At 51.2% G+C, this 12,537-nt stretch overlaps 5 protein-coding genes across 5 annotated transcripts; 3 read left to right on the forward strand and 2 right to left on the reverse strand.

The window, feature by feature from the left end:
- Positions 1-857: 857 nt before the first annotated feature.
- BBK36DRAFT_1164769 (NAD(P)-binding protein) lies at positions 858-1,968 on the forward strand (the record flags this gene model as incomplete). The annotated part of the gene is made up of 3 exons (XM_024894691.1): positions 858-945; positions 1,072-1,188; positions 1,271-1,968. 3 exons carry the CDS (start codon positions 858-860, stop codon positions 1,966-1,968), a joined length of 903 nt encoding a protein of 300 aa, XP_024753535.1.
- Positions 1,969-2,835: 867 nt separating this feature from the next.
- BBK36DRAFT_1109148 (glycosyltransferase family 20 protein) lies at positions 2,836-4,850 on the forward strand (the record flags this gene model as incomplete). The annotated part of the gene is made up of 2 exons (XM_024889439.1): positions 2,836-3,207; positions 3,282-4,850. 2 exons carry the CDS (start codon positions 2,836-2,838, stop codon positions 4,848-4,850), a joined length of 1,941 nt encoding a protein of 646 aa, XP_024753536.1.
- Positions 4,851-5,236: 386 nt separating this feature from the next.
- On the reverse strand, positions 5,237-6,006 carry BBK36DRAFT_1109322 (hypothetical protein; the record flags this gene model as incomplete). Its single annotated transcript, XM_024889459.1, has 2 exons — positions 5,237-5,587; positions 5,674-6,006. 2 exons carry the CDS (start codon positions 6,004-6,006, stop codon positions 5,237-5,239), a joined length of 684 nt encoding a protein of 227 aa, XP_024753537.1.
- Positions 6,007-8,153: 2,147 nt separating this feature from the next.
- On the reverse strand, positions 8,154-10,167 carry BBK36DRAFT_97 (FAD/NAD(P)-binding domain-containing protein; the record flags this gene model as incomplete). Its single annotated transcript, XM_024898593.1, has 2 exons — positions 8,154-9,397; positions 9,501-10,167. 2 exons carry the CDS (start codon positions 10,165-10,167, stop codon positions 8,154-8,156), a joined length of 1,911 nt encoding a protein of 636 aa, XP_024753538.1.
- Positions 10,168-11,360: 1,193 nt separating this feature from the next.
- BBK36DRAFT_1108233 (hypothetical protein) lies at positions 11,361-12,312 on the forward strand (the record flags this gene model as incomplete). The annotated part of the gene is made up of 3 exons (XM_024889341.1): positions 11,361-11,736; positions 11,849-12,096; positions 12,136-12,312. The coding sequence occupies 3 exons, from the start codon at positions 11,361-11,363 to the stop codon at positions 12,310-12,312; spliced, it is 801 nt and encodes a 266-aa protein (XP_024753539.1).
- Between the last annotated feature and the right edge of the window lie 225 nt (positions 12,313-12,537).

The following is a 12,537-nucleotide window of genomic DNA, read 5'->3' on the forward strand; positions in this document are numbered from 1 at the left end:
ATAGTCTGTTTCTCCTACAGGGCAGTTCTACAATCGCTGATACTCGACTATTCCTCCCAAATCTTCCTCGACCATCGATCGCGATGGTCTCGGTCGCTCTTTGCCAGTCTAGAGCGCGACTGGATTCCAAATACGAGGCATAAACTGTCGGCTACACTAAACGATTACGAGCTTGGCAGCACCTATGCAGAATCCTCTCCACCAATGTCGATATATCATATCATGATGGCGTTGGACGAATTTGCTTTACAAGTGGACGTTGACGCTCTGTCCAAGATCGTGTTGCTCAGGTCAGTTGTCGTGAGCCATTTTGCCATTCAGGAATATGCCGCGGAAGTGTTTCGACCTTGACGCCTCTTGATCCACAGCTTACATGTATATGTAAGACTGCCTTCAGAACATCGTCACCCGCTTGTCAACAACGTGTATGCGGTTGCAAGAAGATAGTATCCTAACGCAATCCTGTGGAGCAAATATGGAACTGTGGCATAGCTAATTCCTTGGTAAATGGAACGAAATACTGTTGCCTATCTCAACGTCTGCGAGATCTCGCTGTCTCTGGTCGGAGCCAAAGCTCCGAGTCGTGGTGATACGGCTTCCTCAGCCTCGATGGGTCAGCTTTGCCACTCTCAGGAACAGACTAGCAACGGCCGGTCGCAGATCATGACGTCGAAGATGCATAACGATCCGGTTCTCTAGATTCGCGATCTCAGGATATTTCAGATTAAAGAATGCCATTGCAACGTCCGACGAGTTGCTCTTGTGGTCGCGTAACTTGCCTCGTTTGCGTTACATTGTCAGCCGCTGTTTGATACCAATACCACTACTACTCCTACTCCAACAAAAATAAACCAACCATGTCTGCAAGACTAGTTGCTCGATGCCGCAACCCAATCGGCCGGTGCAAGGTCCCAACTGCAACCCCGACGAGATGGCAAGCGGCACGTATCAGCAAAGCTCCCCTGGCAGCGGCATGCAAGCCTGCCGCAGCCTCTCATCAGCACCGACGACACTTTGCGACATCTCGCGATGAGGGAACGAGCGTCACCGGGCTGCCGAAGGGGACCGAAGTTGGCACCAAGAGATTCGCCGACTTTGACCTGGCCGGCAAGGCATTCGTTGTAACAGGCGGTGCTCGAGGCCTGGGATTGGCCATGGCAGAAGCCCTTGTCGAGGCTGGTGGTAAAGGTATGGTGACCGTACCCGGATTTATTCTCCTGGGTTATTCCCATATAGTGGCCCATTCGTGTGTTCTAACAATTGCATGTAGTTTACTGCGTTGATCGGCTACCAAAGCCCGACGAAGAATATGAGAGGGCCCTGCAGCGCGTCGTCCCTGAATGGGGAGGTTCATTAGAGTATCGACAGCTGGATGTAAACGACACGGCAGCACTCAACAAGATGATGGAGGATATTGCCGCGGAGAACAAGGGCATCCAGGGCGTCATTGCGGCTGCCGGCATCCAGCAACTCACTCCCGCGATCGACTACAAGCCGGAAGACGTAAACAAAATGCTGCAGACCAACTACACGGCCGTATTTATGACGGCGCAAGCAGCGGCCAGACAGATGTTCAAGTACAAGACCCGCGGAAGCATCTGCTTTGTCGCCAGCATGTCTGGTAGCATCGCAAACAAGGGTCTGCTCTCTGCAGCCTACAACTCGTCAAAGGCGGCGGTGATTCAGCTATCCCGGAACCTGGCCATGGAGTGGAGCTCGGTCAAGGAGAACGGGGAGGGCGGCATCCGCGTCAACTCCCTGAGCCCGGGACACATCGTCACGCCCATGGTTCTCAAGAATTTTGAGGAGGTGCCGGGCTTGAGAGAAACGTGGAGCCAGGCCAACATGATGGGACGATTGGCCGAGACGAGCGAGTTCAAGGGGGCGGCACTGTTCCTGATGAGCAATGCCAGCACATTCATGACGGGAAGCAACTTGATTATCGACGGTGGACACACGGCGTGGTAGAGGGCGTTTTTGTTTCATTTCATGACTATTTCACGAGATCGGATTGTGTAGAATAGAATAGGTAGAATGTGTACAAACTTATCTTCGAAATTACGTTGTCTCTGCAGGAAGCAAGTCTTTAACGACAATTTGGCAAATTGATCTCTTTTTTTCGATTTTGTGTTGATTTTGCGAAAATCCAGTCGTGTCCTAGGTAATGATGCAGATTAAATGGGACCTGTCATGGCCTCCCGTCCTCATCAGCATCCCATGGAAGCATATCAACTTGGGAAGGCTGTAGCAAGCATTGTCAATATATTGCTACGTCAAAAGATGAACCTGTTACTAATGCTTATCTCAATTGACGTTGAACCGCAGCCTTGTGGAGTGTAGATCATAGGAATAGCTCGTACGAAGGACAATGCAGTTCTTCTCGCTCCGGCTCTAGAGGCGTTGGCAATGCGCTCACGAAGGCATCAATCAATGACCGGCGATTGACGTAATGAAGATCTCCCGGCGCAAGTGCTCCGAAAAAAAGGAAAAAAACAAGGTATGACAAGGCAAAAGCTGCCTCTTGAATCGTACGGAGTCGTCGCCAAGTCTTATCATTCGGGCCTATCAGCATTGTCGCTTCTGAAGATCAATGCGTCTCCCAGAGGCAAGTAGAACCGTCAGATCTTGTCGAGGGGCGAGAACGCTTTTAGAGCCGATCTTGGACCGTGCATTTATGACCTTGATAGAACAAAGAGACAAATAACTAGCGCTCGGGCATATCTGTCCAGACTTCTGTGAAGTTTTGACAACGTTAGTCTTGTGATTTGATCGCCTCAACTGTGTTTTGAAGCTTCGTTGTTCATTGTCCTGCGATCCTCTCGATCAACTCTCAATATGGCTGACAGACCTAATCCACACGAAAGGCTCCCGATTCGACCATCTGTGCCGCAACGAAATGAGACGCAGCTGCTGGCTCATCGAACCGAAGCCATCACCAGCATCCCAGTGACTCCCGGAATCTCCCAGGGAACATATGGTGTCGAGCGTCCCAACGGGTTTCCAACATCGAGGAGACCTCAGCAGGAGAGACAAGACTACTTTCCTCGACGCGCAGCCCATACGGTGCCGGCTCAGCCACCTGCCGTATCGCCCTTGAACGAGATATCGCTGGCAGCACGACAAGGCGATATTGCTTTGAGCGGCAACATTTTGTCCGTCACTTTTACCCTGCCTCAGCTGCTGCGTTATCGGAAAGGAGGAGTTTGGGTCAGTCTCTACGCCGGAACCAAGATCAAACAACTTCCATCGTGGGTGCAGAAGACAATTAACAAGTTTGACAGGAATTGGAACACAAGTACCATTGCTCTACCCATCTGGACTCGCTCTCTTACCTCTCTTCGCCCGAGAGCCCATGGCAACACACGGTCATCGCATGGACGGGCGAGATATACAACGTATCAGATAACGCATCTGTTTCGCACGATAAGCTCCAGGAGTCGGTCCCGGCTTCGACAACTACCTCGCTTGGCGGACACGCCCATGGAGACGATGATGTGGGATCTGGAGAGACATTCATCTCCCACAAAAGCAAAGCAGTTCTCGAAGACAAGCTCTACAACGACCAGATACGAACCGTACCCGTTTGGCTCGCCGACAAGAGCGACATCACGGACTCTGGAATCAAGCTGAAGAACCAGTCGAGATGGAGGCGGTATGCGGAACACGATCTCTGCGCATTGTTCCACTACAAGCAGCGGGCCCCAACAGACGGTCGTCAGGCGATTTTACGATGGGACGACTACCGCCGGATGAACGAGATATTCGCGGAACGAGTCAGCGAAACCTACAAGCCAGGCGACATCGTCGTCGTTCATGACCATTACCTGATGCTCGTCCCAGAAATTCTCCGGAAACGTCATCCTGGAATGCACATCGTCTTCTTCCTGGAGTCCCCCTTTCCCACCAGCGAGCTGATCCGCTGTCTGCATCGACGAGAGGAGATTTTGAAGGGAGTTCTTGCATCCGATCTAGTCTGCTTCCAGGCCTTCCACTATTTGCAGCACTTTGCGAACTCGTGCTCCCGTATCCTTCGGTATAATGCCACCAGTGAATGGGTAGAGACCGAAGACAGCAAAGCACGAGTCTATCTGACCGTACTTCCATCCGGTATCAACGTCTCCAAGATTACATCTCTGGCTTACTCCCCTTCGGTCGACAAGACATACACCGAACTCCTCAAGCTGTACAAGGGAAAGAAGGTCATCATTGGCAGCGACCCATTGAGCCGGTTTGGAGGCGTGGAGAAGAAGCTCCAGGGCTTCAAGCGCTTCCTCGATAAGTATCCGGAGTGGCGGCATGATGTTGTCCTGGTGCAGATCACAAGTCCGGCGACCATGGACGACGATGACGGTGATAACATCATCTATGCCCGTCAGGTCAACGACTTGGCCAGCTCCATCAACCAAGCCTACGGCTCTCTCGACTTTACCCCCGTCCAGATACACAACCAGAGACTTTCCCAGGAGGAGTACTTCGCCGTGTTGCGTCTTGGAGATGTGGCAGTGAATACCTGTGTGCGAGAGGGAATGAGCACGACGAGTCTAGAGTATGTTGCGTGCCAGCGTGATACTCATGGACCGCTCATCATCTCCGAGTTCAGCGGAACGGCAAGCTATTTAGAAGAGGCGATCCGGATCAACCCCTGGGACGTGGGTCAGGTGGCCGATGAGATTCATCGCGCGTTGACCATGTCGCCGAAAGAACGGAATCAGATGCACAAGGCCTTGTACCAGCGTGTCGTTCAAGGCAATGTGCAGCTTTGCGTGAGCAGCATGTTGAAGAGGCTAATTGACGTGCTCAAGCTTGGTGATAGCGGCAGCTACAAGAACGAAGGTTTGTCGAAACCATAGAGAAGGATCACTGGAAGAAAATAGAAGCTAGTTACAAGCACTTGCGAAAAAGCATGGATTTTTACCAAAGAGGCAGCAAATGGTCATGTACAGAGAATGATGCAGACGAAGTTCATGAGTTACGATCACTTGGAAGCACAAGCAGGTGTTTTTTACAAGGTCAAGAGAAGAAGTAGAAGAGTAGATATGGAGTTATGAGCACTTGACAACACATGATCGTCGGATAGACAAGCTTCATGAAGCATATACTAAGGCATTTTGGAACGAAAAGAAAAGAACTTTTCATGAATCGTTTACTAATAATACATGGTCGAATGGACACTCTTCGTGAGACTTCGTATGCTATGATACATCATAACCGTGTGACACATCACAACCAACCACTTCTACTTAGTCGAAGGGTTGGGGGAAATCGTGTTATCGGGAAACTTCCTGAACAAATCCGCAATGTGATCAATAGGCGCAGCGAGCAGGCCCATGGCGGTCTCGAATGGCGGGTGCTCGCCAGCGCTCGGGTGGCTGCGCGAGGGCACAAAGGCCTTGGTGCGGCCAAAGGACTTGGCCATCGACGCGGACTCTCCCTCGACCTCCTGGAGCTTCTGTTCGAGGGTCGGCAGGTCGCGCTCCTCCTCCTCCTTGATGTGCTCTGAGAGGGGGGCCCAGAGCTCCTTGAGCTTGCTGACGTAGTCTGGGTCGGACGGCTTCAGGTTTTGGAACGTCTTGAGCAGCTCCTTGACCTGTTTTTAAGTTACACACCAATCAGTAATCCATAAGTCATGACACAACATATCCGTGATGGGCATTTAAGCGGGGGTGTACTCACGACGTGGTGGTCCTTTCGATCACTCTCGGCCATTTCCTTGCCCTTGCTTCCCAAGTACTTCTCAAACGCAGGGTACACAACCAGCTCCTCGCCGACAGAGTGACGAGCGAGCTCCCAGACGAACTGGTTCCCGTAGCGCTCCTGGTGGTCGTGGTCGCCCTGGTTGTTGATCACCTCATTGTAGTACTGCTCCAGCTCGCGGTGGTCCTTCTTGATGGCCTCGGAGATGCTCGACATCTTGACGGCTTGGGCAAAGGTTCGACGGGCGACTGAGGGAGAACAGAATTTACTACACTGGCGCAACGTGAGAGGAGCAGTGCGCAGACTGAACATTCTTTTGTGGCAAGGCTTTTTGCGAAGGGGGTGATTGAATCAATGGATGGGAGGAATTGATGGAGAGACAGAGCTGAGACTGTGCAAACTTCATGCCCGTTATATATTACCTTAGCTATCATTCACCTTCCCGTCGAAACAATACGTCAGTTTCTTGGTCACGATGAATGATGCTTGTGTTAGTTTGACCAACCAATGAGGTGAGTTCAATTTGAAATCTTGATGCCGTCGTGACGTTATCGCGGCGTAAAATTGACACCTTGACTGTAAGACGGCAGGAATGCTTGGTCGGTCTGCTACGGTAGCTGGGAAAGTGATGACGCCTCGCGACGCTCATGCCAATCAAGCTATTGCTAATGGGACATAGTAATCGTGACCATGCATTGCAGGAGGGTAGGTACTTTCGAGATCCCGTCTCGTGGTGGCTTCCTAGATCGTCGTGACGGAGATGCACGTTTCACTAGGAGTTTGTTTAGGCGACATTAGACGAGTGGCGAGGAGGAGAGGAGAAGCCGGGGGTGGCGATCCGGGATCTAGCACTTGTTAAGCTTGAAGCGTATCTTGAACTGGGGTCCCCCAGCTATCCATACCTAAAGTAAGGTAGGTAGGGTGTGCCACAGCCATTGAGCAGCAAACATGGGAGCCGTTCATCTACTGTGACGAGAACTAAATGCCAACCATTCGCGGCAACTTGCCGGTGACTCAAAAGAATGAGCGGGAAACGAAAGATGCCGGATAACAACGTGGATTGTCTTATCATTCTCTGCAGCCGATTCCCCCAACAATGGCCAGAATCCATGACCTGAGGCCTCAATAGATCCTCCCATCGCCATCATCATGGCCTAGCTATTCCCGTGCCTAAGAATATTCGCAATTTCCAACGAGTACACACTCCCCAAAAATGACCACGGTAAGAATATTGACAGTGAACGTCGAGTAAATGTGTTCGGTGTACTCGTGGTTGTTGGTTCCGTTCGTACACGTCGGTCTCGAAAGTTCGCGGGGAGGAAGATTTCTCGCACCAGGTCGTATGCCATGACCGCAGCAGGTCGCCAAGGTGAACAGCCTCCGGTTGATAGAAGTATGCAGAGAGGGAGGACGTCGTGCTAACGTGAAACGATATCTGGTGCCTGAAAAGGCAGACAGGTCAGTACCAATGCCACAGGAAATCTGCTTGCTGACTCCTCACCAGCCAGACCCAGAGACAGAGCTAAAGCAGTGGAGTGCTGAGCCCCTTTGGCGTAAAGATGATTTGTAGAAGATGCGGAATCTGCATGATTTGGAGGAGAATGCTAGATAAATGGTGTTAAGAAGAAGATGACAAGATATGCGCTATCACAGGCATTCTGAAACTGGCAGATGACGATGCCGATGATGACGATGAGGACGACGAGGAGGACGACGATAATGTTCGTAATGCTGGTATGGTGATGAAAAAAGAGGAATACACAGGGAATTTCAGAGGGCTACAAATCAATAAAACGTCAACGAGAGAAACCGTAGGGCGAAGGATCAAGGAATACGGCAAAGGCATCACTCCTGGGCAGTCAACAAGCTAGCGGCGAAAGAGCCCAAACAAGAAGGCTTCCACTCTCAACACGTGAGAGTGGAAGGCTCAATGAGGAGAGACTTGAAGGCACAAGCAACCAGCAGCATCAATTACGAGTCTCAACAACCCAGAAAGCCCCAAAGTCGAGGGGCTGCACGCCAGACAGGCAAGCAGAGACGGACTAATGGGACAGAGACGCCTACGTGTACACCCTGTCTGTCCCATTTCGTCCATGGCGTTTACCATAATCAATGATAATCACCAGAGACACCTTGAAGCCAGCAAGTGGCAGTAGGTAGCAAGATGGTTGCTCGTCCATTGAGCGGGTAGCCTCTGTGGTCCGAGTACGCTTGCCTGCCCCAGTACAGTTTTACCCCCGATTGCGAGCAGGGGGTACTTCACGCGTTGCTGGTACGGAGAGTCGCTTCAAGGCTTGAGTTTACACAAAGAATATGTGTCCAGGACGGAACAATCTCCAACAGAAGGCAACAAAGCAACCCTCATAGTATCATGTTGGAATGAGAGTAACATTCGGTATCCTATGTGCGGGGGCACCTGACAATCTCGAGCAGACAGTTCTCACAAAGCCGTCTCTCCTCTATTTCTCACCATACCGATATAGCCCTTCCTCAATGCCCTTGATCTGCAGCGCCAATGCCCTCGAGAAATATCTACACAGCGCCAGATTGCCTCCGTGGTACCAGAGGCCAGGTTGTCCGCTCTGCTGCCAGATAGTGCGAAGCTCTCCTCCCTGGCCGATGCCCCAGATATCTTGTATCTTGTCTGCAACCGCATCCCCAAACATCTTTCTCGTCACCTCTCGCATGTTTCCGTATCCTGTTGCCAGAATGATCTCGTCTGCCTCCAGTTCACTGCCATCTGCGAGGCGCAAGCCATGGGGCAGGATTTCTGCCACCTCCTGACCGGACTTGACCTTGATCTTGCCGTCGACAATGAGCTTAGAGGCACCGACGTCAATATAATATCCTCCTCCCAGCTGGAAATACTTGAAGAAGAGGCCGGATCCACCCGGCCCAGAATCCACATTAAAGCCTGCGCGTGCGAGGCCCTCGAGGAGATCGCGGTCATTCTCTGCCTGTTTTCGAGCCACGGTGATCTGAAGTGCCTTTAGCACAGAAATGGGGTTGCTCTGGGTCAGAAGATCAACGTCTTCCACAGGGGGTCCGTCTTCTGCGTAGGCGCGCAGAGCAATGTCAGTAATGGATTTGGAACTGGCGACAAAGGTGCTCGAGCGCTGAACCATTGTGACGTCGTAGCCCTTTTCGACGTAGTCCTGCGCAATGTCGTGGGCCGAATTGCACGATCCGACTATGACCGCCTTCTTGCCTCGGCCCTCCTCCTGAGCCCCTGGGAACTCTGAAGAGTGGCAGATGCGGTCGCCTTGGAATGAGTCGATTCCCTTGATTGGCGGCACATACTTGAAGCCGGAATGGCCTGTAGCTTGGATGATGTGTCGTGGATGCAGGGTACGAGTCTCTACCGAGCCATCTTCCTGTCGTCGGAGGACTTTTACAGTCCAACTGCCTTTTGCCTCGTTCCAAGAAGGTTCTTCAACTGTGGCACTAGTCCACACGTTGAGTTCAAGCAAGCTGACGTAGGCTTCGAAGAACTGCGCCAGCTTGTCCTTTGGCGTGAAGATGGGCCAATGCGGCGGGAATGGAAGATACGGCATGTGATCGTACCAGACAGGATCGTGGAGCACCAGCTGATCGTATCGCTTTCTCCAGCTGTCTCCGACTCTCGCATGTCGATCGACGATCAAGGCATCGACGCCAATCATCTTGAGTCTGGCCGCTGCTGTCAGTCCGGATTGACCAGCACCTGGAAGTTGTCAGTTGAGACAGATCTGTAGGAAGTGAGGCTTGATTTCTGGAGGAGGTATATTCCTCTGTCTACTAGGGGAGGGAAAGTGGAAAGTCCTCACCAATAATCAAAACAGTTGGATCAGCATCCTGGTACTGGGTCTCTTTCTCTCTTCTTTGCGCCCAGTTCTGCCGGCCTGGCTTCTCTCCGTGCTCGACTCCACGGGGTCGTCTGCCATTGATCTGCTCCTCGTGGCCAGTGAGCTCCTGAAGTGCTGTGTAGAGGGAGAAGAATTTCCAGGTTCCATTGTCGTTCACAATCTTGGCCACGCCTCCGCCAGATCCAATCGCCGTTTTGAAGTTAATGAAGAAGATGATCCCCGTAACCTTGCCTTCTCCATCCAGAGGCGCAACTCGAGGTGACCGCAAGGCAGAGCTCGTGTTGAGGGTGATCTCTTTCAAGCGAAAGCCGTCCCTGGATTGAGAACTCGATTCCAGAAGACCGCGAATAGCTTCGGGTCCTTGAGTTGTGTGAAACTCCCACGTCAAGGCCAAGTGATCTCGCCAGAAGCCTTGATCGACGAAGAGTTTCGAGGCAGCTTCGTAGTCTCCCTTTGCGAGTGATTCGTTCAAAACATTGACCAATTGCAGAGCAGTCCTGTTGGGATCGAGGTCGGGAGATGGAGGAGACGCAGTTTTGGGAAACTCAGCTGGGCGAATATTGATTGATCCAGGAGCTGAACGCTCGCAGGTTGGCAGCTGGCTGTGGAGCGGAGTAGCAGTAGCCATGGTGATGCCGACGAGGATGCCGAGGTTGTAAATGCGAATGAGGCTGTACAAAGAGAAGAAATCAGTCAGTTAGAATCAAGAGACGAAATTCAAGCTGCGAGCTCTATTGCGGGCAGCAAATCGGGCAGCAAGGAGAGCAGTACATGGACTTATAGCCGTCTGGTTGAGATAAGACCTCCGCTTCGGTCTCACGGGTATGACGACAGTTGTAAGCCAACAGAGTGAAGCAATCAATGCCTGAAACAGCTGTCTTGGAGCTCACCGCCAGATTCTGCCATGTGATTGACGCGGCAAGTCAAGAGGTGATTAGGCTATTAAAGGCACAGAGAAATTCCATTGGTTGTTCTGGGGATTTGGGGGTTGTAATGGCTATTCATTGCTTGGAGATGTGATGCGTTGGGGTGGTGTGACTCTGTCAAGCCGCTGCATAGAATGCGTATATACTAATCTTGAGAGGCAAGTCAGACGGATTGCGCAATGCAACAGAAGTGATGATTAAACAAGAGACCAGAAGACTTTAGCATACAATCGAGTAGAAAAGATATTTGTCTCCTTATATTTGATTTATTGAGTCGGATGGGTTCAATGGGATTCGGCTCCTTTATTCAGGTTTGATCAGATTGGATCGCATTCCTCTGTCCAGATTCGATCAGACTTGTTTCCTTCAGATCGATTTAAACCGATTCAATTTCCTCAGTTGGTTCACTCAGATCTGAATCCTCCCAATCAGGTTCAATAAGATCCGATTCTGTTTAGTACAACTATTCTTTAATTTGACTTGCTAAAATATTACATCTTATCAAAACTCAAAGATGACAGCATCTCGAGGTGCAGCCGCCAGATACTAGTCTGCACAGGCGAACAGCACTATCTGCTACAGCGCCTCGACGCCTGGAACACCGCTATAAGGCTGTAGCGAGCCACAAAGGGTAGTGCGCGAGTTTCGCACGTGTATGCACGTGATTTACACCAAGCGGACCTAAGCGAGTCCACCATTAAATTATTCCCACAAATCACGAACCTCAAAGCCTCCAGACTTCGACATCCCGCCTCACCAACCTACAGCAGCTTCGCAGCCTCGTTCTTCTTTTATTCACTGCAGCACCAGCCCCCTGCCGCCGCTGCCTTCCTGACAGCGTCCTTCACTCCTTCACCCTCTATTCAACCGCCTTCATCCGCCTATCTAGGCCACAATGGCAGACGACGATGAAGGCTGGACCCGCGTCAAGCCCAGCAAGTGGGCCAGCCGTCTTCGATCCGCCAACAGCGCTGCGATCAATCTGCCTGACCCCGGTCCTAAGCCCACCTCGGCCAATCAGGTTATTGTCCAGCAGCTTCAGAAGGACTTTGAGTCTATCAAGAGTGACCTGGATGCCTGGTTTCCCCAAGACGAGCTGCGTGGGATTTTCTCGGCTTATGTAGCTGCGCATTCCCAATCCGGCCAGGGCCCCGTCTCCCAGATTGTCTGCTTTGGCATTGGCTGCTTCGACCACCCCGATGGCAACTGGCAGGCGAAGCGTACCTCATACTGTCAGCTGGCGGCGCTGCTGCTTATTGCAGAGGAACTTGGTAAGATGGTCTTCCTCCGTCATTACCCTGCATAGCTATTTTCAAATCTCAAATATACTCCTCCTCTCACACTGTACACACTCGCTAACTAAGCAATCTTAATGAACTGCAGAAAAGACGCAGGATAGGGAGCCGTTCAACATCATCTTCCAGGAGCCTGCTTTCAACGCCAATGACATCGCCTTCATCAAGTCTCTTGGCCATACCGTTGTCGATTCTCCAGAGGGCAACCAATACATCCACGCCAACACGCTCTTCTATGGCCCTCACTTATACTACCAATTATATGCCGAAGCTCTCCAGGGTGAGCTGCCAGTGATTTATGTGGGCTCTGGCATTGAATGCTGGGAGCTGAAGTATGTTTTTACCCCATCTTGCTTGGAGGTCTATTGCTAATAGTGTCTGACTGCCAGTACCCAATTCCTTCCGCGAGACCATCCAGTTACCATGGTCCCCCTCAAGAAGATTTTCTCAGAATACCAGAAGTTCCAATTCCCCGAGGTCAAGAGCGGACTCATTTTTTACAAGACATACATCTGCCTCCGGCCGCCAGAGGCTTTACCAGAGGCTGCTTAGGAAGCCGAGCTCTGTAGAAGCGTGATGCAATTTTAGAGATGGATTCAATCAATAGGCGCATGATAAATGGAGTTACTTCATCCGGTCAGATTCAGTTCTCTAGTTAGACTCGGTTAATATACATGATTCTCAGTCCAAGGCTGATTTCCTTCAAATTCAACATCTTCAATTAGATTGAGGTCTTTTCATCGGGCTCAAGGGGACCTTGTTTCTCTAATCAGGTTT

The sequence above is a fragment of the Trichoderma citrinoviride genome (genome assembly GCF_003025115.1).
Source record: "Trichoderma citrinoviride strain TUCIM 6016 unplaced genomic scaffold BBK36scaffold_1, whole genome shotgun sequence".
Lineage (NCBI taxonomy): Eukaryota > Fungi > Ascomycota > Sordariomycetes > Hypocreales > Hypocreaceae > Trichoderma > Trichoderma citrinoviride.